Genomic DNA, 24,339 nt, shown 5'->3' on the forward strand with positions numbered 1-24,339 from the left:
TTTGTTTGTTTGTTTGTCTGTATTTTCATTTTTAGCCGTGTCAGCAGCGTGGCTCTGGGGGATGGAGATGTCAGCCAGTTGGTCCACCACTTTAGTCTGAAATATCTCAACAACTCTGCAGTGAAACTTTGTACAATCATCCGCAGTATCCTGAGGATGAATCTGTCTAACTTTGGTGATCCTCTGACTCTTTCATCGAGCGCTAGTCTTGTTTTATATCGCCTCCAGGGCCGATTCCCATTGCACTTTTTTCTAATATTATCTGCTCATTACATGTCTGGTTGAGCTGACATGTGCATTGTGGCATGTGTGTGTGTGTGTGTGTTAGATAATGTGTGTAATTTGGCCTCGGCGAATGAAGCAATCCTCTTACGGTGTCCATCCGTCAGGAGCAGTGATGCCGAGCCGAGGAGGGTTTAGGGACGTCCTGCTGGGCCGGGTCCTCTGGGCTGCCAGCAGGAGAGTCGCCTACTGATTCAGAATGAGACACTGTGGCCATCAGATTACCCACAATGCCCCGCCGCTGCCTGTCTAGCCTTCTAATTTGTGACGTCAGTACGTGGGTGTGTTAGTGTAATTAAGATTGGTCTACAAAGACCGAAGGAGGGACGGAAACGCAGATAAAGAGGAAATAAAGAATGGATGGAACATTTCATCCACTTCTGCTCTTTCATTCGAAGGCAAACAAAAGACGGGAGTAATGAAAAGTCGCCGTTTCTCCTCTTTTATACCAGAATAACAAGACGAACACTCCTGATTTAAGCCTTATGTTACATGTTTGTGTGTTTAATTCTGACCTCTTACAAGTTAAGTGGTGCTTCCTGTGCTAATTTATCTGATTTACCTTCATTTGGAGCCCCCATTAGCTTCCACAAAAGTAGTCTCTCCTCCAGTCTGCATGTTGTGCAGTGTCTCAACAACCAAACACCAAATTGGCCCCTGGAGGCTGCACCATCAGTGTTTGGGAATGTTACCCCAAAGGCAACTTGTATGACAGCCAGTACCATCAGTGTATGAGTGTGTGAATGAGATATGTAGTGTAAAAAGTACAGTCCATTTAACATCTTGCATGGGTGATCCATATTTTGTACTGTCTATGTTATATACCCATGACAAACACCAGTAGATTTTAGTTTGGCTTCCACACTAAAAACATCCAACATCCTCTTAGATGAGGATATTTTCCCAGTCAAGCTTAAACTGAATCCACCAGGAGGGAAATGTGCCTAAATAAATGTGTAATGCCTTGTGCAAATTCAGCAGAAAAAGACAGGACTTGTATCTGATGGGCGGATGATTGATTATCATGTTTAAGGATTAAATAAATTCTAAGTTTTCCTTTGCAGGCGCACAGAGCGACTTGCTGTGCAGCTTTTCATGGATTCATTGCACTGCCGTCTCTCGCCACAAGGAGTCACAGTTGTGATTTATTAGCGTTAAAACACAGACTTCACCTTCACTATCATGTGTATTAATATTTTTCTGGTAGTGTTGATCCTCTAGAGGTCTCTCTCAACACGTGTGTGTGTCTTTGTGTTGTGTCCAAGCTTACAGAGCGTTTAAGAAAAGAGGTTTGTTTGTTTGTTTGTTTGTTTGTGCTGTGTTCGGTGTGAATGTTGAATAAATAATAGAAACAGAAGCTTTAATGAGCTTTAATGCTTTGTTTCATAGACTGACTGTGAGCACTGAGCCTCAATGAGCTATTAAGGTTGTTTTATGATTAAAGTGTCTGAGGAGGAACCTGGTTTGAATTAAGTTGCTGTTCAGAGGCTACAATAGACTCTTTACTGTTGGTGGTCTGTGAATGGTAAAGAGGTATACAGGTCAACTTTAAAGATAATTTCCAGACATCTTTACAAATATTCTGCATTAATAATAATTTGAGATTTACGAAAAAATAAATCTTAAAATCACTTTTATTGGCCGCATAAATACACTGTAAAGGAAAACTGGAGAAACGGTCAAAGACCGTAAAGTAAAAAATATGACTTTCACTTTACGGTTTTTGACGTTATCATAATTCTGATCCATAATTCAAATATATGAGAAAACACTGTTATTTATTTAATTTATGTATGTTTGTTTTTTAAAACCCCAGAAAACTACTGTGTATGTAATTTTACATGCTTTTTCTTTACAGGTACAAAAAAACAAGAAGCTTGACAAGGTAAACATGAACATTTAAAAACAATAAACAAACTGTAAAAGAAAAGTGCAAAGGGATGCTGAAATAAATCTGGTTTATGTATGATATTTACATGTTCAAAGACGGAAAACTGAATCTAATCAGAGGAGAGTAAATAATTTACAGGTACACGACACCTGACTTGGTCTGAACTCTGATGATGGTGAGGCTGAACCAAAACAATGAGCTGAAAGACACTCTTAAGGCCATTTTCCATTCATTTGACTGCGGGTGGTGCGTTTTGGCTGTGGGCGGTGTTGGCTGCAGAGTCTGTGGTGGTCCAGTGACATCGACAGTGAATGATGACTGAAAGAGAGCGAGCATCAGAGAAAACTGTGCATACAGACTGTCTCACCGCATGTATTAGTGGTGAGACTGAACCAAAACACTTTAAAAGACACCTTAACGCCCCGTAAAGCTTCGAGAGTCGGGTGATAATGTCTGTAGGTCACCAGCCTTCAAATGTAAAGGTACTACTTGTTTACTGTACACATATCTACTGAGGTAATTGTCTGTCCCTGTGTTTCACAGTGATGAACAGACGAGCATCAACTCTTGTCCCAAACAAACTGAGCAGCTGTTACTCTCCAAACTCAACAGGATTACAAAAACATCACGTAAGAGGACACGACAGCAGCATCTCCTCTGCGTTCAGCTGCTGCCGAGCACCAGCCCTGTAATGACGGCATTATGAAACTCAATGAAGTGAGTTTCCCCCCCGACCAGACCTCCACCTGCTTGGAGAAATCAATAGACTCTGCTCGCCTGCTGCTTGTGTGTCCACTGCGGCACAAACACTCACGACTGACGAGCTGAGAGGAGCAGCGAGGCTTTGTTGACGCATGAAAGGGAGTTGACGGTTGCTGTGAGAGTTTGTCAGGGTTTACATACAGACCGCAGAACAAAGCAAAGCCATCAGCACTTAGAGATGTGGCTCTCTGACTGCGGGCCAGACGCTCTGACAGCTCCATTTAATCTAACAATAACACCTGCTTACTGAGGCTGTTATTTTTTTCGTCTGCTGAACACGTTGTGATATATTGTCTTTTGTTTACTTTGCTTGTTTTCGGCTTTGTATCTCTGTGTCCGCGCTCTTATCCTGCATAACTTTAAGCCTTAATATAATGTGAACAGGTGAGTTGTTATAAATTCACCCTCAGTACAGTTTTCATGAACGGGGAAATTGCTACAGAGACCAAAACTGTTTTTTGAACATGTTTATTCTGCTGTGAAGTTGGACATTTGAACATGGGGACTTATGGAGACTGACTAACTTATGAAGTCGGCCTCAATGGACTTTGAGGAACTAGTATAAAGTATAAAGTTTATAAGATCCTCAGGTATTCACGGGACATGTGGCGTCTTTTGACCTTTGGCATCTTTGGCGGCACTAGATAAAAAGTGAGTTTTGCCAAAGTCAGGAGGATTCAGCATCCATGACCAAAGTTTCTTGTATCCCTCCGCAGTTGTTGACATATTTAAGTCTCAGCGTGGCTTACGTTACCCTCCATAACACCGTGCTGTTGGTTTACCTGTTAAAGGCAAACGCTGTGCTGCTTGAATCCTTTGCACACAGATTCTTCTTTACAGAAAACAGAAAAACAAACATTAGTCAGTCATTTGATCACCGAGCAGCAGCGTCCCTTCCCATTCCCTTCAGGGTGGGTCAGCGTGGGCCGAGTTTGGACGCCGCTTCTGCTGCAGATCTCTCGCTTGTTCTGGCACCGATCGGGACGTGGCTGTGTGGGCCGCTCGGTCCATATGTTACATAAAAACTGTGTGAAAGTCCTAATCCCCCAGCAAGGCATTACGCAATGACTCTGCCAAAGGGCCACCCGCCTGTCAATCACAGGAAGTAATGTCATCGGCGGAAACATCGTGTTGCCCAGTGTGACCCCGCAAAGGTCCAAGCTGGTCTGTTTGTTTGTGTTTGTCTTTTTAGATGTTCAGTGTTTATTATGGTTGATAAACAGACACTCTGTACTTGTCAATATACTTTATTATACTGACATAAATATGAACTGTTGATCCAGACACAATAATCCCTTGTCGTGTAGATGAGAGATTAATTTGTCCTGGAATTACTGGAACCTTGAATTAAACCAACAATAGAGTTAAAATATTAAACATTAAAGAATAAAACTAGTTTTAGTTCCAGGGATCCTGGTAATATTATTATATATTATATTGTATGTATTTATATATTTGATTAAACCTTTCACAGAAATATGCAGCAGGTGAAAAGTAAAAATTTAGGCTAGCTCCTGTTGGCTAAAGTTAGCTAATGTTAGCTACTGTTGGCTAAAGTAAGCTAATGTTAGCTGTTGATTGCTAATGTCAATTAAAGTTAGCTAATGTTAGCTACTGTTGGCTAATGTTAGCTGCTGTTGGCTAAAGTAAGCTAATGTTAGCTACTGTTGGCTAATGTTAGCTGCTGTTGGATTGTCTGGTGCCATGTTGTATTTTTGCAGGTGATAAAAGGGTTAATAGCCTTAATGTGGTTGCACAAACCTAAATCAGAGTCTATGCCAAGATTCCTGTCTCAGCACTAATTGTTTGCCAGTACCTAAACAGTTACTCATTAATCTAGTCAACGAGTCATTTTCATAACTGGTTGGAGGTCATCAGGAGAAAGGTGATACAGGTGATACATAAAGTTGAGTATGATCTGCATAACTATGATAGAACATGTTGTTATTGTGAATAAAATGTCCGAGTGAATGGCACGTAGAGATGAAATAAAAGGGGACCAATGATTGAGCCCTGTGGAACCCCCGTCTAAAGTTCCTCTTCTGTAAATACAACATTTATATAGTGCCAAATCATAACAGATGTTCTCTCATGATCTGAGTTCTCTCACTGTCAATATAGAGCCGGTCTAGACTGTATTCTTTAGAGACCCAACGATTCCCACCATGAGCAAGCACTTGGCGACGTTGGTAAGGAAAAACTTCCTTCAACAGGCAGACACCTCGAACAGAACCCGGCTCATGGTGGACGGACATCCGCCGTGACCAGCTGAGAGAGACAAAGATGCACAGCAACAATAATAATAATAATGATAACTACAGCTATAATTATAATACACAATTCCAAATCTAGGTGTAGCCACGATCCATGAGAACCTGCAGCATAGGACACCAGGGAGCCCTGACCACTGTGGTATGAGCTCTATCAGGTAAGCTACAGCCTCCCTTTGCAGACTTACCTCTTGGTTTATGGCAATGTAAACAACACCGACACTGAGAGATCTGCTTGAGCTTCCTCCTTTGTCTGGTATGAGCTGATCTGCAGAGGATAAGAAAGATAAACTGAAGGGAGAGACGAAAGGAGACAGAGGAAAGTAAAGCAGCGTCGTGGTATTATTCATTATTACAAAGAGACCGAACAGTCAACAAAGAGACGGAGAGAAGAACAAAGGCAGATGTTGTCAAGATAAAATGCTTTTAGACAGCGACGACTGTGAATTGATTATATTTTTTTTCCTGTGTGTGTTTTAGTGTTTGAATGAATGATAATTGGCTGCAGCTTCAAAGGAACACTGGCAAAAACCAAACCAAGTCCCTCAGACAGTCCCAACCACCGACACACACACACACACAGATAAGCCTATTACGATGACGCAAAGAGTCCTGCAGGAGTACACGGCATCCAAAAAGTAGCACAGAGCTGCGACTTTGTGCCCAGACTGATGCAACGTTCACTGACCTCTTACACGTGTGCAAAAACGCTCATGTGGCTCGTTAAATGTGAAACTTTAAAAACAACCAAACAACATTCAATAATAATAATAATAATAAACTTTATTTATATATCACCTTTAAAAACAGCAGACAAGCACATACGTAGATAGTCAGGGAAAATAACTATGGCAAGACAAAAATCAATTAAGTTAAATCTAAAAATGTCATAATTGCAAAAGCCATTTAATATATATGTATATAATCAATCAAAGCATCCACGCTCTTAATCCTGCATAACTTTAAACCTTAATATAATGTGAACAGGTGAGTTGTATATAAATTCACCCTCAGTACAGTTGTCATGAACGGGGAAATTAGCTACAGAGACCAAAACTGTTTTTTGTACCAGGCTGTAAACATGTTTATTTCTGCTGTGAAGTTGGACATTTGAACATGGGGACTTATGGAGACTGACTCACTTCTGGAGCCAGCCTCAAGTGGACGTTTGAGGAACTGCAGTTTTTAGCTTCACTTTGCAGTCACATAGGTTTGGTAATTACTTTCCTTGATGCCAACCCAGGTTTTAAGATAGTTACTTTCTGAGCTGTGCAGAGCTCTAAAACCTGACTGCAGTCCCTCTAAGATGTTGTTGAAGGTTTGAAATATTAATAATTTAAAAAACATGAGATGCTGCAGACAGACCTGAGAACAGAAGCGTTGCAGAGAGAGTGAAAGTGATGTTTGCGTATTGATCTAAGGTGTCATTTCAGAAGCAGAGTTATGGCAAAAGAAAAAACGCAGCTGTTTGTCGGCACATTTTTCCACCATCCGTCTAACACGGCGGCAGAGCTTGTGCTCGTAATACAAACATGAATCTGTCTGGGCGTCTGCCGTGTGATAGATCTTCCCAGAGGTGCACCCACACAGCTCGAGCAGGAAGATTTGTCTCTTTTAGTCCTTCAGGACAAACTTCAGTGACTCAGAGAGATTTTGTCTATATGTAGCGTTTCATTTCCTCTTTATGTGAGCAGAGGAAATGAGATATGATAAACAACAGGCCCCGTCCCAGAAAGCAATAATCTGGATATGGGAGAGATGATGAGGAAGACAACAATGAAGCTGATTTCCACCTCACACTGCCGAGGAAAACCCTGTCATAATCATCTTATTCAGTAAAAAAACTAACCACTTCAGTCAGTTTTTAACCTGTGAGCCTCCATAAAACGTTCATTCCTGCAACAATTAGAGATTTTAGTTTACATGTTGCATCGTTTTTCTCCATTAAAATGAACAAAAGGAACTTCTTTAATCAACTAAAGATCACATCAAATCTTAATGAAGAGATCTTCAGCATCATTTAGTCTGAACTCTTTGAAAAGAAGTTTCCAACAACTACACTCATGAGTTAACTCGAGATCACAGGCTGAGCAAAGCAAAGCACGCTGGACTTTAATCTCCACATCAAAGTTTGAAGTCAGAAAGACTCCAGACAAACAACAAACCCTTAAATCACTCGAACGCTCGAAAGGTACGAAAAGCTTAAGCCACAGCGTGGGATCTGGGATAATCCGGCACAGGAGTGGAGACGCCTGACCGGGCTTTTTTAGAAGGTGTGATTGTTGGATGAGACACAGCGAAGGTGTGTCTTGTTACCTGCACAGCCAGCCACGCCCTCAACAGAAATACACACAACCAAACAGAAAAACAAGCTGTGTAGTTACACGTGTTCGGGTATCCGATCATTTTCCTCATTCTTAATTAGTGTTTTATGATTCCTAAACATGAAGAACACATAGCATTGGGCAAATATACTGAGTATCAAGTGTTCTACAGTAAGAATAAAACTAAAACAAGTGGATCTGAAGTAAAGTTGTACTACTTAGGATCTTTAAGCCCCCACCGACCCAAAACCGCTTCAGCGTGGTTCTTCAGTGACTGCTTTTATTAAAAATGTCTAAAAATGATACTTATATAATGATTTAAATATATAAAAATGCAATAACAAAAGGTTTAATTAGACTGGAAACGTACAGTTTCTGTCCAAACTTCTCTGAGGACTCACATCGCTGTAAAATCCTCACTTTTTTTTACTTTATTACATTTTTTTTATAAAAGAACAATGTTTGAAACCCTTTGGCTCTTCATCGGGTAAAAAGCTTTCTAAATGTAATAAAGTAATAAAAAATTAAAGGAGCCATAGTGTTTGGAGCCCCCGGGGAGCAGAAATGTTACCGTTAATGGACACCATAACCGATCGGCAGAGCGAGTTTTGAAAAAGAAAACAGAAAGTCATCGATCTCTTTCTGACATTATTGTGTTCAGTCAGTCCTCTGAAGCTCCTCTTCATATATTTATATACTGCAGTATATCTTACTTATATCGTACGTTCATATTTATTTATACTGTGATACTTTTTTATCTTCTATGTCCAGAGCTGCATTTTTTATAGCTGTTCTCGTGTTGACTTCTCGTCCAGCACATTTCATTGTTCTGTTGACCCTTCATTAATCTACATAAAATATTTTATAGTACTGCACCCTGTATATTTGGGGGAGTCGTAACATGGAGTTACAGCCCACAAGAACTACTGTCTTTAATATCTTTCTCTGTACGTGTAGGAAAGAATATTTATTGATCACAAGAGCCCAGTGTGCACGAATACCACCACAGATACAGGTAAGGTGAAATGTTTTGACGAAGCACAACTAAATATATGTTTTCCCAGTTCCAGCCTCGTATTAAAGACTTCTTAAGAGTTTCATCTCTTCAGGAGGGGATGAAAACACAGTAACCACCATGTGTTTGGGATGCAAGGTAGGGCGCCATCGATTTAGGGAGGTCCAGGAGCTGCATTCACAAAAGCTGACCTACAAAAGGTCGTCAGAAATTGATGCTGATAGTTGATAGTTCATAAACATAAATCAATGTTTAAGTACAACGAAAGACACTTTGTCAAAGCTGGTACATGGTTTCTTCCTGCCAGCTCATGTTTTGGGGCACTCGATGTCTTGGCCGTGTGCACAACGTTGTGAAGTTCTGAAGACTACCAACAAGTTCTGGTGTGCAATGTCAGAAAGATGGATCTCTGTCAGAGGTCAGGGGGTGGTGACAGTTTCTCCAAGGACAATCTGAATCCAGGATTTTATTCTCTGCTGACTTTGGTCCTGAAATAACAGGAAGGTCATGCTGACGGACTGACTCTGTACAGTTTGCACCCCAGGCGGGAGCTCATTCATCCTCTCAGCAGATGGTTGACGTACTCTGGCACCCGGCACAGTTTGAGGCTTTGACGTCTGCAAACAAGGACGAGTAGATAAAGAAGAAGCATGCGCGGGGAGAAGGTAACCAGGTGCACACCATTCATCCTGAACAGACAAACTCTTGAACTTGTCGGAGTTAAAGGAGCAGCCCCGTCTACAAAGGTGCAGGATGGAGTCCATGGCTCAGACAGTGGAGGCGGCAGACGCTCACTTATTACAGAGGCGAGGGTGGAGGTTTGTGGGGAGGCGAGGGGCCTCGTCGCAGTTTGTGGGGAGCACCATCGTGGTGTTGTCCACGTATGCCATCGCTACCCTGACGATGAACTTTGGGAAAAACATCCATGAGCGACGGCTGAGACCAAACTAACAACTGCCTCAATGCTGAACTGTACGCACAAGAAAGACAAAATAAGTGTCCTCACCGTGGATGAATAATAATGAATGAATACTCTGTATGCAGTGCTGCCGTGTGACCACAGGGTGGAGAACTGGGACTTCATCACCACTTTTTTTGATTCCCATCAACATCAAACCAGAGGATCGCTGGAAACTGGACGAGTCGGACAGTTCACCAACACAGGACAGTGACGTTATTGAACGCAACCCTTTCAGTGCATTAGACAGAATGGAAGTTAAAGATACTCAGATGTTTTTAGGGTTTGTCTCTGTACTTTAATGTCTGTTTTTTGTCATAAAATCGTGCCTGTGTGATCGTGTGACATCGGCGATTTCTCAAATGTCTGACAGCTGATGGCTTTGCACAACAAAAACGTCTTTAATTGAATAAATTGTGAAATATGTTCTTGTGTGCAGATTTCTCTTCTGTGTTGACACCTGCGTTAGAAGATACAAAATAGAGTAAAAATAAAGGTAGAAATACTCAAAACTAGCAGCTAACTTTGGATTCAACTAAAAGTCAGAAGTCACTGCTGCAAAACTCAGACGCCTGCTGACATTTGAAACTTTTCTTCTTCATAAAAACATTAATTAAAGCGACACCAACAATTTGGTATTCGACCAGCGACATTTCTGTAAACTGACTTTGACCTTTCTTTGAGAGCAGCTTCCCGTTTTTGTAAATAATCAGATGAGTTCAGGTCGAACATGTCATGATCATGATTACATTGCCCACTTGCCCAGCTCCTGTTCTGGCACGACACCAGCTCCCCTCCCCATTAGTATTCGCCCACCTTAAAACCTCTTCTTCTTCCCGGTGGACTTGCTGACTAGTTTTTATGCACACACCCGAGCAATTTGTAACCTAACTGAAGAATTAAAAAGTTAGTTGAGTTAATGAGTTGAACTGTCTTCATGCTGGCAGCTGCAGAAGTAGGCCTCCCCCCCTGAGGTACTCTTGTTTGGGAATCACTGCGGCACATAAACCATCTTGTATTCCCACTCTCACCAAGAGACACTTCTCACCTTTTATTCCCAAACTTCGTGCGGACGGTTGCGGCTGCCATTCTGCAGAAATAGGTCAGTGGAACAACAAATCAAAGACACCCCTGAACTGAAATGAATGAACGTTTGTCAGTTAGTGAGTCGCCAAGGATGGGTGACTGAGGGCCAGCCTAAAGGCTCAAGCGCAGGCAGTGACCCAACCCTGTTAAATGAGAACGACAACAAGGGTACACAGAGAGCGGCGATGGCCTGTTTTGTCCTCCCTCTCTCTCTCCTCTGTTCCCTGAATAGCTCCCACACAAAGGATATCGTTATTCCTCCTCTAATTACCAGATGGAGAGCTGTTTGTCTGCCTCTCGCTCCTCTGCTCTCACCCCCAGAAATAAAGTGCTCTGTGGTGACGACCCCTTCGGCGGTTATGAAACAGTCTGGTGGACAACAGAGCCCGAGAGCGAGCCCTCATTTCCTCCTTCGGCTCATAGAGTATGAATCTGAGTTGGAGTCTCCGCAGAGACCATTTCATCTGCACTCCAATCTGTGTGTTTATGTGGCGGCCAATCTGTCTGGTCCCTTCCCGTGTTCCCTGCGTGGTCTAACGTTGCCAAAACCAATCATGTCTAAGGCGTGTCACCAATTTCACAGTCTTGGGTTTTAGGCGGGCGTATCTAGGCCACAAGACACTCTCCATCTGCTCTTCTGAGCCAAAAGCCTTGGGAGGTCACTCAGGGAGGGTGAGACGGGAGAGAGAGAGACGGGAGAGAGGGCGACGCACCCAGCCAGGGATTAGGCTGGTACACCAGGTCCAAGGGGAGGTGAGATTAAAAGCCAGGAGGAATGATAAACACCGGCTGCCCACACTCATGTGTTCATATAAACCAGTTCAGACCTCGTTTGGGAGCCGTCATCGAACAAATGCGAATGATTAAAATGACACAAAATGGACGGCAAGGTCACCGACTCTAAAGTCTAGTCTCTAGTCTGTTATTTGGAATAATACGCTGATATACAGCTGGTATATAAAGTGCCTGGAGGTCAAGTAAACTCACTAATGAGCTCCAGGAGGAGAAAAGTGGATATTTCTTGGTGGTTTTTGTAAACAACTGCATGATTTGTACCTGATTTTTTAAAGATATTTTAACATGTTTTCAATATTTTGTATTCTGGATACTTGAAAATGTTTGGTGTCTGGTGCTAACTGACATATTTTGGCCCAATAAATTATTAAATTATATTATATTTCACAGTTAAGATGCTCAAAATATAACTATCTGTTTTTTCATCATTTATATATTAGTAGTGATATATTAATGGAGTAAAAACTGGAAGCAGAGCAGAACATAATGTGTCAAATCTAATAAATCAAATAAACTGCACGAGGCATTCATCCGAAAATACAAATGTATTCAGTCATATTTTTCCTCCTGGTTGGTTTTATTTCAGCTTGATTGGTTCCTTTGGAAAATATCTTCATCTAAGAGGATGTTGGAGTTTCATTTGAATGTTTGAGGCTAAATTAAATGATGTTATCTGGAATAATACACCACACTTCTGTTGGGAAAAACTAGTGTATACCAAGTGGCAACCTTAGTGGCTAGTGTTAAAAACTGCAGTTCCTCAAACGTCCACTTGATGCTGGCTCCAGAAGTGAGTCAGTCTCCATAAGTCCCCATGTTCAAAACTTCACAGCAGAAATAAACATGTTTACAGTCTGGTACAAAAAACTGTTTTGGTCTCTGTAGCTAATTTCCCCGTTCATGACAACTGTACTGAGGGTGAATTTATATACAACTCACCTGTTCATATTATATTAAGGCTTAAAGTTAATAAAGACGGTGCCCGGAGCCACATTCTGCCTTTATGAAGCTCAGGATTTTCCAGTTTTTCTTGACTTTATAGATGCTCCACACCAACAGCAGACAAATTTTCTTGCAAAGTTACAAAAACAAAACATTTCATATAGATGTTGTTTTGTTATTTCTCTTTCTAAATTACTGTTACTCATTGTTTCATGTGTCTTTTCTCTTATTTATATTCGGCTTATATTGCAGTTCCTTGTCTTTATTGATGCTGTGTGATTTAAATAGTTTTCTTATGATGATTCTTATGATAAATATAAGTAGATAATAACAAAAGTATCTTAAAATTCATAATAAATTTGACTGTTTTGGTTCACTCTTTAAGTCTCATTAAATCTGCATTCCTACCCTGAACCAGCTAACAGACAAAAAAAAAAGTTTTTCCTTGCCACTGTCGCCAAGCGCTTGCTCATGGTGGCCATTGTTGGGTCTCGGTGAATAATATTAGACCTACTCTGTATGGAAAGTGTCATGAGATAACTCTGATCACATGCAACCAATATTTATTTTATTAGCAAAACTACATGTTTGTCACTCTGCAGTTCCCCTCAGCTCTACGGGGCATCACCAAGTGTTTGCTCATGGTGGGAATTGTTGGGTCTCTGTAAAAAATATTGTTGGTCTCTCTCAATAAATTCAGCCTGTCACGGCAGACTCCTGTCCACCATGAGCCAGGTTCTGCTCGAGGTTTGTGCCTCTTAAAGGAAAGTCTTTCCTTGACACTGTCGCCAAGTTCTTGTTCATGGTAGGAACTGTTGGGTCTCTGTAAACAATATCATACAGAGTACAGTCTAGACCAGCTCTAAGTGTCGTGAGATAACTTCTGTTGTGATTTGGCACCTTTATATTGCAGCTACTTTAATTTGTTGTCTTATTATTGTTGTGTGGACCTCTGGAAGACTTTTTTGGAAGCTAATGGTGATCCAAATGAGGATTAATGCTCCTAGCTTGATGACCGACGTGACCTCATTGACACAGGTGGTTAAAAAAAAAAAAAAACACACCTGCATGCGGAAAAAAACAAAAAACAGCTGAACTTTTTATGGTAACAAGTCGGGGTTTTGCAACACGCAGCAGCTTCCCCCCCTGTGGTGTTTTGTTCTGCAGAGATTTGTGTTCCCTGTCCTCAGCATATCAGGCAGTATTAAATCTCAGCTATACCCTCCTCTAACCCTGTCATCTGGAAAAAGCCCTGACCTCCAGAGAGAGAGGGGGATGAGGGAGGACAGGTGTGACTCAGCACCACCTGTGAATGATCCTCTCCAAACGAAGGGCAGCCATACATTTAATGTATGTATGGAGAGTTTATTTATTGTTTCCGTCTTGGCATGGAAGGCTGTCAACAAGGAGGATTTGGTAAACATCTCAGCGGGAGATTAACAAGGAGGGAGTCTTTTCTCTGCGTGCAAAGCGAGGGAGGGGAGGGGAGGAAAAAGAGAGAGAGAGAGAGAGAGGGAGATAGAGGGAGGGAGGACTTCCCAGCATGGGGCACATGAAGGGGGGAGGGAGGGAGTTGCCTGGTGGAAGAGACTGAAATGTCCTTCATATAAACCGGTGACAAAGTGGCGAGCAGCGGCCCCCGGGCAGCAGAGATCACAGCCAGCACAGACAGAGAGAGACAGAGAGAGACAGAGAGAGAGAGTGAGAGAGTGAGAGAGAGAGAGAGAGAGAGAAGAGGAGGTGGAGGAGAGAGGAGCACCGAGCACAGAGGACAGCCGCTGATCCACAGCAAACACACCGAGGAAACTCATCCGGACGCAGCATCCTTTCACCCCACCGACAGGTAACAAACAAATACTGTTATTTTAATATTGATCAACACCTGATTCGACAGGATCTATTTATTTATTTAATATTTATTCATATCACAGCAAAAACTACAGGTTCATGTGGGCTTTAAAAATACTGTGGCACAGCTGCTACACCAGATAAATAAATAAATAAATATATCATAAAGTGGCTGGAGGTCGTGTAAACTCACTAATGAGGACCAGCAGAGGAAGAACTGGATATTTCTTGGAAATCTCTGTCAGATTTTTGAAGGTTTTTAAAGATGTTTTTTTAATATGTTGTTTGCTGGGTGCTGGGCGTTATTTTTAATGTGTTTTATTCAGCTTAAATCTGGTGCTAAATGACATATTTTGGTGCAACAACTCATAAAATTGGAGCAAATGTCACATCATTATGGTTCAACCAATTGATTTGCATTCAAAATTATATATATCCTCTATAACTATCTGTTTTTAATTGTTCATATGTTAGTAGTGTTATAATAAATGAATAAAAACTGCAGGTAAAGTAACAAAAATGTGTCAAATCTCTCTGTTGTGGCCGTCTGGAGGCGTCCGGCAGATTTGTTTAATTCGTTGTATGTGGACTACACATCAACCGGGCTTGCTTGTCAGATTAAACAGCTACGCATGTCATCCAGCTCAGCACGGTGCCTCACAGTCCCACCTAATTAGGCTCACCCTGTGTACGAGGTCAGAGCACGCACGGAGGTAAACAGCCTGCTGGACGTCTTATCGACGCTGTTTAAGTCGTTAGATTTAAAGAAGAGTAACTTAAATTAAAGGTTCACACAAGGTGTGTCTGCCCCCTTTTTTCCATAGGCTTGTTTGTGGCTGCAGAGATGGGCGTCACCTCTTGCTCTCTGCTATTGGTCTCCGCATATTTTGCGGCCGCGCTGATTGGTGGAGCTCACTCGGAGGGGGTGTGTCTTCAAGACGGCAAGCACAAGGCCACGCCCAGCCCGGAGCCACACCTTACGGACACCTGCACGCTGTACGCTGACAGTGAGTGTTTCTTTAATGGTGTAATGAAAATATCAAACTAAATCTCCGGACTGGCTGACAGCTGGCTGATGTTTTCTTGTCCTTGTTGCTGACAGACAGCTGCTGCACAGAAGACGACATCCAGGATATCTCCCATGTTCCCTCTGCTATCAATAAAAATGAACCATGGGACAAGTGTGGGCCTCTGAGCTCTGAGTAAGTAATTAAATTGCACTAAAGGCAAATTAACCAACATTGTGCAGCTCTACGGATCATTATTACCTCTTTAAACTCATGAACTTGCTGTTTTGGTTCAATCTTTACAGTCTCTTCCTACCCTGAAGGTTTTTTCTTGCCACTACCCTCCAAGGGTATGAAGTGAAGTGCCAAAAACTGCAGTTCCTCAATCGTCCACTTGAGGCTGGCTCCAGAAGTGAGTCAGTCTCCATAAGTCCTCATGTTTCACAGCAGAAATAAACATGTTTACAGCCTGGTACAAAAAACAGTTTTGGTCTCTGTAGCTAATTTCCCCGTTCATGACAACTGTACTGAGGGTGAATTTATATACAACTCACCTGTTCACATTATATTAAGGCTTAAAGTTATGCAGAACTGACAGTGTGGACGCTTTGATTGCCACCTCAGGTCCGCCAATGATCCACGTCTTTGGCCATTTTTAGATTGGACTGGAGAGTGAATACTGGACTTGCATTTGTTAGGTTGCCAGAATAAAAGCTGCTAAATGAATCCTAACATTGCCCTGCTAAGTGTTTTTTGTACCAGGCTGTAAACATGTTTATTTCTGCTGTGAAACATGGGGACTTATGGAGACTGACTCACTTCTGGAGCCAGCCTCAAGTGGACGTTTAAGGAACTGCAGTTTTTAGCGTGGTTGGTAACTGCTTGGTTGTGATGCCACTTTGGCAGCTAAAACATGGTTAAGTGCCTCTCAGTGGATTTTGAAAAGGTTTAAATTACCTTGACTAAACTGTTTCACCATGAATGCATCACGAGATTTTACACAGGTTTGTGTGACTAGAATCAGAAAACTGGGACAAAGAATCACCTCTAGCTGCCTTGGGACCAGCTATGTCTTTCCTGTGTCAATAAAGGTTTAAATACAAATGTCACCATCCATCATGTTAGCACTAACCGGTCCCCTCTCTCTCTTTGTCTCCTCAGGTGTGAAGGCTTCCTGAAGCGTGTGTCGTGTTTTTACCGCTGCTCCCCTGACGCCGCCCGGTGGCCTCATCCCCATCGCCGCTCGTACATCCAGGCTGTGCCGCTCTGCCACAGCTTCTGCCGTGATTGGTGAGGCTGCCAAACACGTTGCCAAGCAAACCTAAATCAAAATAAGTATCAGCCTGTAAGGTTCTCAAGAGAGAGAGAGAGAGATTGCAAGCCGGTGTAACAACGGCGTACTGTGCCATCAGTACAGAGAGAGAGCATCTAATAAAGAGCATGAAAGTGGTTAAGACTTACATATATCAGGGTTCTCTTATAAAAGCAGGGAGCGATAATGAGCAGCAGCGGTTTATAGACACCAAGAGGAAACATCTTTATGTCCTGGTTGTTCGGTTTCTAGACACAAAACAGGGTCTGCATCAGTGTTGGAGTCAAGACTACCTAAACTAAGACCAAGACCGGACAGTACAGTCTACTCAGGTTGCTAAGAACAGAAGGTTTAGTCGGCGTCTCCTCAGACAAGATTTCTATAGTTCGAAATGAGGAAATTAGTTCCAATCAGTGATGATGTAAAGAAATAAATCAAATAATGCTCTGGCAATTTAGTCGTATCCCCAGTCTTGAAATAAAATCCAGAGTCCTCTTTGTCCGAGACCAAAACAAGGCCGAGTAAAAATGTTCTTTAGTCCAATCTCAAGGAGTACAACAATGCTGCAACAAAAACAAGCAGAGAAAAACAAATATACAAATAGAGTAGTTTGCTTTTAATTCAATTTCATTTGCAACATCTGGTTCTAGGGTAAATTCAGACAGGATCGGTTCATTTAAGTGTGGTTAGTGCATTTTGGCTGTGGTGGTGCAGTTGACATGCAGCAGAGAAGATGAGCCGGACACAACGTTTGGAAAAAAAATGCATCCGAACGTCACGTAGCAGCCGTCAAACCGCCACAGCCAGCCTGAAATCTAAACTCTGACACTCTACCTGTTGTGCTCTGGCTTTCTTTATTTCATGAAGCAGCTTCTGAGTCTGAGTCTGACTCGCGATTTAAGCTGCAAAACACGAGACATGAAGAAGTTTAATTATGGTTTATATTCGATGGTTGAGCGACACCGACAGTGAATGAGAGTGAGGGAGCGCCGGCCTCGATTAAAGACGGTCAATCAGGGAAATAAATGGCTACGTTAGGCACAAACAGACACACCACATGTGAATTGAGAATTCGCCACATTCGTTACACAGACGCCTACAAAACAGCTAATTGTTGAGATGTAACATTTTAATGAGTCACTGACAGAGCCAGGCTAAGAACCTCAGTCCTCTTCGGGTAAAATTACAGCCTGCTTACGTGTTTTTTTCTTCAGGTTTGACGCCTGCAGGATGGACATGACGTGTGCTCGTAACTGGGCCAGAGACCCCAGAGGACAGAACTGCACTGGAACCTGTGTTCAGTATCAACAGGTAGGCACTGACACACCTATAACTGGCTGTTTAGAGCTATTTGTTTTGGTTTATTAGATGTTTGACGTGACATTCAAGCTCCCCAGATGATGAATCTTGCTGGGCAGGTGACGCAGTACATCATGCAGACCTCTCCAAAACCATTAACTCGACCTTTAGATGGCTGCAGGATGTCATTGTGAGCATGCAGGCGTTAGCATCTTGTCACATAATTATAAAAGAGCTTCCAGTGTAATGGGCGTAGCTTTAATCTGTAACCAGCTGTCTAATAGCAAGAATATAAAGTGATGCCTTATGTGAGCAGACTGCAGTCGCCGCCTTCGCTTTGATTTTTTCCCAGCCAGCAGAGGAGGTGAAGAGGTTTGAATCCCGAGGTTGACGGACCCCGAGGCTTGTCATTTCAGCTCGTGTGCTGTTGGGTAGAAGGTGACATACTGTGTCACAGGCGAGCGAAGGGTTAACAGCTCGGGGCGACTCTGTGGGCTGAAGCATGAAAAGGTTCGGTCCTGCTTGAGTGGGCAGAGGCCGGCTGGGTGATTTGAGAAGAGACAGAGTTACTGAGGGGCTGACAGCGAGCTAACTGTCACACCACATGCCATCTATCTATCTATCTATCTATCTATCTATCTATCTATCTATCTCTCTCCAGCTCGGCGTCTGTCTTTCAGCGTTTTATTTCACCAAGCTCTCACCAACCACTAAAAGTCAGTCCCACATTTACTCTTGTCCGGCGGCTTCTTGCTCGCTCACTCTCTCATTTTCTCTTCTTAGCTTCCTCCGTCAACGTCCTCTTCGGTCTTTTCTCTTCTGTCATTATGTCCATAGAAGCCAGGTTGCATTGCCCACTTGTCCAGCTCCTGTTCTGGCACAACCCTCGTCAGCATTTCCCTGTAAACCTCCTCTTCTTCTTCTTTTTCTTCCCGGTGGTCCAAAACTCCCTGTGGTACAAACACTAACACTGCCCCCGGTGCTCTGAGCTCACAGCCCGGCTAACAAACTGAGCTAACAGCAGCTACTGTACAGTCGGCAGCAGTTTACTTCACTGTCCATCAGTAAAACTCGTGACTCGGACACGTTGACACCAGATGAAAAGTCAGATTCACCAAAGACAGTAAGATTTAGCATCCATGAAAATTCAGTGGCAATCCATCCAACAGTTGTTCTTTCTCTTCTCCAAGGAAAAAGAGACACACACCAACAAATGAACACACACCCCCCCAGACACCAGACCTATTAAGCCTCTTTGGTGGATATCGGACGATTACTGGAAACGACAGATTTGTAAAGAGAAAAAATGTGTTTTGTGTGCCTGTGCACACCTGTGTATCTCGGTGCTTTGTGTACTTTTGGCCCATTTTCATGTAGGACGCCGCTAATGGAACAAAATAGTCTCCAATAAATTTAAGTAGCTCTCAAATCTGGAGTGTTTTAAACAGCTCCTGAATACAAGAAAAATGAGTCATCGCATTCGGCACATTCAACAAATCTCTCGCTACAGTTTTGGAGGTCACAGCACTGAAGTTTCTTTTTTTTTTTTTTTTATAATTTCTTCTCCAGCCAGCGCTGATGGACGATTTCACAGCGTGTCCACCTCACGGCACTTTAGTCCACCTCGACCTGAGACCTGCTGCAAAAGTGCCAAACATGCACATATAACATGCGGTCCTCTGTTCGTGAAACCTTTGCAAAATCCTCCTGTGGTGTTTCTTTCAGCTCCTGACAAGTTCAGCGGATACATAAAAACAAATTGTAGGTGTGTGTGTTTGTGTGTATTTACACAGATGAATGCCTTCTGCAAATTTGCATAGAAATGAGCTGATACATTTAAAAAGCACACACATTCGCTGCATGCAGAAAAAAGAAAAAAAGAAAAATCCCTCTGGCACTCGGCATCTCACTCTCTCTTTGTACTCATTGCGAACATTATTTGCCAGCCAAGGACTGATTTATCTCAGCATTAGACACTCTTACTGCTCCGGATTTTGTGGGAATGAGGTTACATCTTGCAAAAGAGTGTCCATGTCTGTGCCGGATGCTGGCACCAAAACGATCTGAGGAAGGGGAAATGATCACATGAGGTTATTGAACCGTGAACTACCGCGAAATACCAGTTACAAGAGAATACGGGGGGGAAACTAATTTACAGGGGACCTAAAAGTACTTTTTAAATGACCAGGGTTTTAATAAATAACGCTTACAGCAGTTTTCTTTACATAAAGTTAAAGCAACATACACAGAAATTTGTATTTTTGTGATTTAGCGCCCTCAGTTTCAGATTGTAATCCCAGCTCGGCGTCTGTCTGTCAGCCTTTTATTTCACCAACCACTAAAAGTCAGTCCCAGATTTACTCTTGTCCGGCGGCTTCTTGCTCGTTCACTCTCTCATTTTCTCTTCTTAGCTTCCTCCGTCAACGTCCTCTTCGGCCTTTTCTCCTCTGTCATTATGTCCATAGAGGCCAGGTTACAATGCCCACTTGCCCAGCTCCTGTTCTGGCACGACACCGGCTCCCATACCTGTTAGTACTCGCCCACCTGAAAACCTCTTCTTCTTCCCAGTGGTCCAAAACTCCCTGTGGTACAAACACTAACACTGCCCTGGTGCTCTGAGCTCACAGCCCAGCTAACAAACTGAGCTAACAGCAGCTACAGCTGGCAGCAGTTTACTTCACTGTCCATCAGTAAAACTCTGTAAATCACAGAGAGTTGAGGCGGAGCAGCCGGAGGACATCAGAGGGAAAACCAGAAAACATTTCCTCCATAAAATATGATCCAGTTTCACCAGAATCAGTGAAATAGTTGGTGCTGTGTGACTTAGTGCCGTAAAGCGTTACGTACTTCTCGTGGGTGAACGTACCCCGGAGCACAAAGTTACAGTGTGAGAACAGACGTACGAATGACAGAGACACTGTTCACCTGATTACAGGTCAGTGTGAAATCAACATGATTTAAAATCTGTTAGTTCATGAGAGAAAAGTTACACAAAGTTGCTTTAAAGTAACATAAAAACTCTGTTTTATCTGTTTTAAACTGATGCAACATTGGACTAAAGCTCATGAGCAGTTTTCAGTCATTTGTTCTCAAATCGTTTTTCAATTCTGTTCACCTTGACCCTCGGCCTAGAGAATAACCACAACAGACGACTGCTGCAAGAAAAACCCTTTCTCTTCTCTTCTGTGTTTCCTCTTCACACCGGGTGTAATGTCATGGGTTTTTTTTTCAGACGGAGAAGGGCCGAATTGAATAAGATAAGGATGTGGAGGACAGGATGGAGCCTCGGGAAATTTCAGTATCTCGCTTATTCGATCACACCATGTCGTCTAAAGCCACTTGTGCTCGTACTGAATTAGCTTTGGCAGGAAGCCACGCGTGTGCCCAAGGACGGACAGAAATGTGTGTGCACTGCTGTGTGTTATTATGGGGAGGGGGTCGCTGCGATAAGACCTAAGTGTCAGACAGAGAGTGTATGTAGTGGAGAGAAATAAGAGAGGGAGAAATCGTCTTTGTCCTTCGAACACGGTAAATATATTACAGCTTTTTTCTTCTTCTTCTCCGAGCGCCCAGTGTGACTCAGTCTTAATCCCCCTAACAGACAGGAGGATGAAAGGAGGCAGACGTCGGGGTGGGGGTGTGCTACAGAGGAAGATATACAAACAGAAAGTGCAGCAATAAGCAGGGGGATGTATAGTGGAAGTTACAGTAGATAGAGGACAAAATGAGCTGCTGCAGGAAGAAGAGAGAGACATCTTAATGGATCATAGTCACAAGGCCGCCACTCAAAAGAACGGCAGCTTTAAGACAGAAAAGCACATTGAAACTTCACTAATTAGCTTCCCCAACTATTTCTGCCATTTACAGTTAAACAGCTTAAACGTGAAATCCGTATATGTGTCTTATTAGAGGGGAGTTTAATTTTCACGCTCCAGAAAACAAGCTAACGTCAGCTGTAATTGGACTTTTATTTCCTCTCAGAGTCTAACTTGCGAAAAAAAAAAAAAAAAAAAAAAAGGTGCCGCGAGTGACCTCTCTGATTAAGTTTGAGGCTTCTTCTTGACAGAATCGTCACTCCTGCTGTGAGAGAAGACTTTCAGATACCAGCCTGAGCTGTCCAAGGTCATCTCGTCTTATAATTTGCTCCCAAGGCTGGTCGAGCCGAGGTGAGCGAGAGCGAGAGCGAGAAAGAAGACAAAAGCCACTTTGCGAGAGCAGCTGTCAGGTGCCTGCAGCCCCCCTTACCCACCATCCCCTTTAAAACACCTGGCACATGGTGTTTGTTTTCAAGGCCGGCGCTGCCTTGAAAGGCTAAAATCAATTATTTCTATTGATGTTTACAGGCAAAGAAAGGCCGCACCTGATGGGATGTTACAAAGAAATAGTGTGCATTTACTCCAAAGTGGAATTTCAGTTTGAAAGAGATGCCCTCAACCTAATTTGACATTCATTAGATCTTTCTGTATATAGAGAGCTCCTATAACTCTAATGGGGACCAGTGGTTGAGTACAATTTGTGCTACATTCAGGGGCAAACAGCTACATGTAACAACTACCGGTACATCTTCCAGGTGTCAAGCGGTATTGCAGATAAAACTCAGGCGTTCTTTAGTTAAGCTCCGTTCTTTTATTATCTTGAGCACCTAAGATGTAAAGAAATATTTAAACTTAATTAATTTATATAGCTCCTTTGCATGCAAACCAAAGAAATAAAGTGAAACCAGTGCATAGCAACCAAGGATCAACTGGGCAAGATCATAGACTGTAAATACAATACGTAGTGTCCGTGACGTCACCCACCCAGGTTTTGGAAGAGCTGCCAGTGTGTGATGATTGTGTGACTGTTATTTGAACCAGGCTGTAAACACGTTTATTTCTGCTGTGAAGTTGGACATTTTAACATGGGGACCTATGGAGACTGACTCACTTCTGGAGCCAGCCTCGGTACGTAGCTTTGCAGGATTGTTAATCAGGCCTTTGTTGCCAGTCAGTCAAGTCTTCATGGATCTACAACCAAGGCCAGTTGCCCCAGAATTAACCCATCTCTAAGAAAGATGACCTGGATAACCGAGAACCTTCGTAGTGTTTTTCTTTGATAATGGACAGCGATCATTTTGTCAGATGAGGTAAATATCTCTGTAAATATTCTGTTTGTCTGCAGATGTACCAGCACGGCAGAGATCTCTGCGAGAGCCTGTGGGGTGACGCCTTCATGACGGTGGAGGATGAACCAGAAGAGTTGGCAGAAACCGGAGAAGTTGGAGCGGAGGGCGACGGCGGTCGCCCCTGCGGCTGCCTGACCCTCAGCCCCTCGGACAAAGACGTGATCGCCGCCCTCAGGGCCCAGCAGGATGACCCGGAGGAGCTGGACACCACTAAAACTGGCCTGCCTCAGTACAGGGCTCCATGCCAGGCCAAGCTGCCCCTGCAGGCTAGGAGCGGCAGGAAGGGCAACTCAGTGCTGCGTAAACGCTCCATCATAGTGGACGACGTGGAGGGAAGCACGAGCGGGAACGGCTCGTAGAGAGCAGTGATAGATGGGAATATATTTAGAGATAACTGTCTAGATCCTAACATACAAAATCTCTCAAAATGTAACTACCCTTAGCTCGCATAATCACCACATCCTACATATAATCTCTATGGTTTTGAATAATTTCTGTATCTGGTGTAAGATAGAGTCAGATATTTGAGTAAACATGAAGAAGAACAAAAGAGTATTTAAGTTCTGCAAGGGCTCTGACTTCAATAATAAATACAGTACCAGTCAAAAGGACACACCTCATCTTTCTCTTGGTTTTTCTTTATTTTTCTTTTAAAATCTTAGATGAACACTGAAGACATCAAAACAAAGAAATAACACATAAGGAATTATGTGGTAAAGATTTCTTGCCTTCTTGATGCGCTTCAGATCATCGGTTGTGTTGCTCAGAGGTAATGTTGGCAGTAAATAGATCTACTAAACTACTGTAGTAATGCATATTAGGGCAAGAACCACTCAACTAAGTCATGAGAATCAACGATCCATCAATACTTTAAGACATGAAGGTCAGTCAGTCCAGAAAACATCAAGAACTTTGATTGTGTCTTCAAGTGAAGTCACGAAAAAACCATCAAAGAGATTAAACTGGCTTTGCGCCAGCAAAGGAAGATCAAGAGTTTCCTCTGTGGCAGAAGATAAGTTCATCACAGTCACCAGCCTCAGAAATTAACAGCACGTCAAGCAGCAGACACATCTCAACATCAGCTGTCCAGAGAAGACTGTGTGAATCAGACCTTCATGGTTGAATTACTGCAAAGAAACCAACGACTGAGGAAGACCAACAACAAGAAGACAACTGCTCGGACCAAGAAACTCAAATAATGGACATCAGACCAGTGGAGATCTGGACTTTGGTCTGATGAATCCAGAATTTGAGAAAACTGGTTCCAACCGCCATGTCTTTGTGAAGGTGGACAGACGTTATCTACATGTGTGGTTCCCAAGGTATGATGACATGGGGAATGCTTTGCTGGTGATTTATTCATAATTTAAGGCCAGAATTTCTA

The 24,339-nt window shown here is 42.8% G+C and overlaps 1 protein-coding gene across 1 annotated transcript; it reads left to right on the forward strand.

Annotated features, from left to right (window-relative positions):
• The first annotated feature begins 13,915 nt into the window (after positions 1–13,915).
• Positions 13,916–23,573, forward strand: rtbdn (retbindin). Its single transcript, XM_010747391.3, has 6 exons — positions 13,916–14,168; positions 14,998–15,180; positions 15,276–15,375; positions 16,342–16,470; positions 17,707–17,803; positions 22,952–23,573. The coding sequence occupies exons 2-6, from the start codon at positions 15,018–15,020 to the stop codon at positions 23,312–23,314; spliced, it is 852 nt and encodes a 283-aa protein (XP_010745693.3). The 5' UTR covers positions 13,916–14,168; positions 14,998–15,017; the 3' UTR covers positions 23,315–23,573.
• The last annotated feature ends 766 nt before the right edge of the window (positions 23,574–24,339 follow it).

This window comes from Larimichthys crocea, chromosome XII, assembly GCF_000972845.2.
Source record: "Larimichthys crocea isolate SSNF chromosome XII, L_crocea_2.0, whole genome shotgun sequence".
Lineage (NCBI taxonomy): Eukaryota > Metazoa > Chordata > Actinopteri > Sciaenidae > Larimichthys > Larimichthys crocea.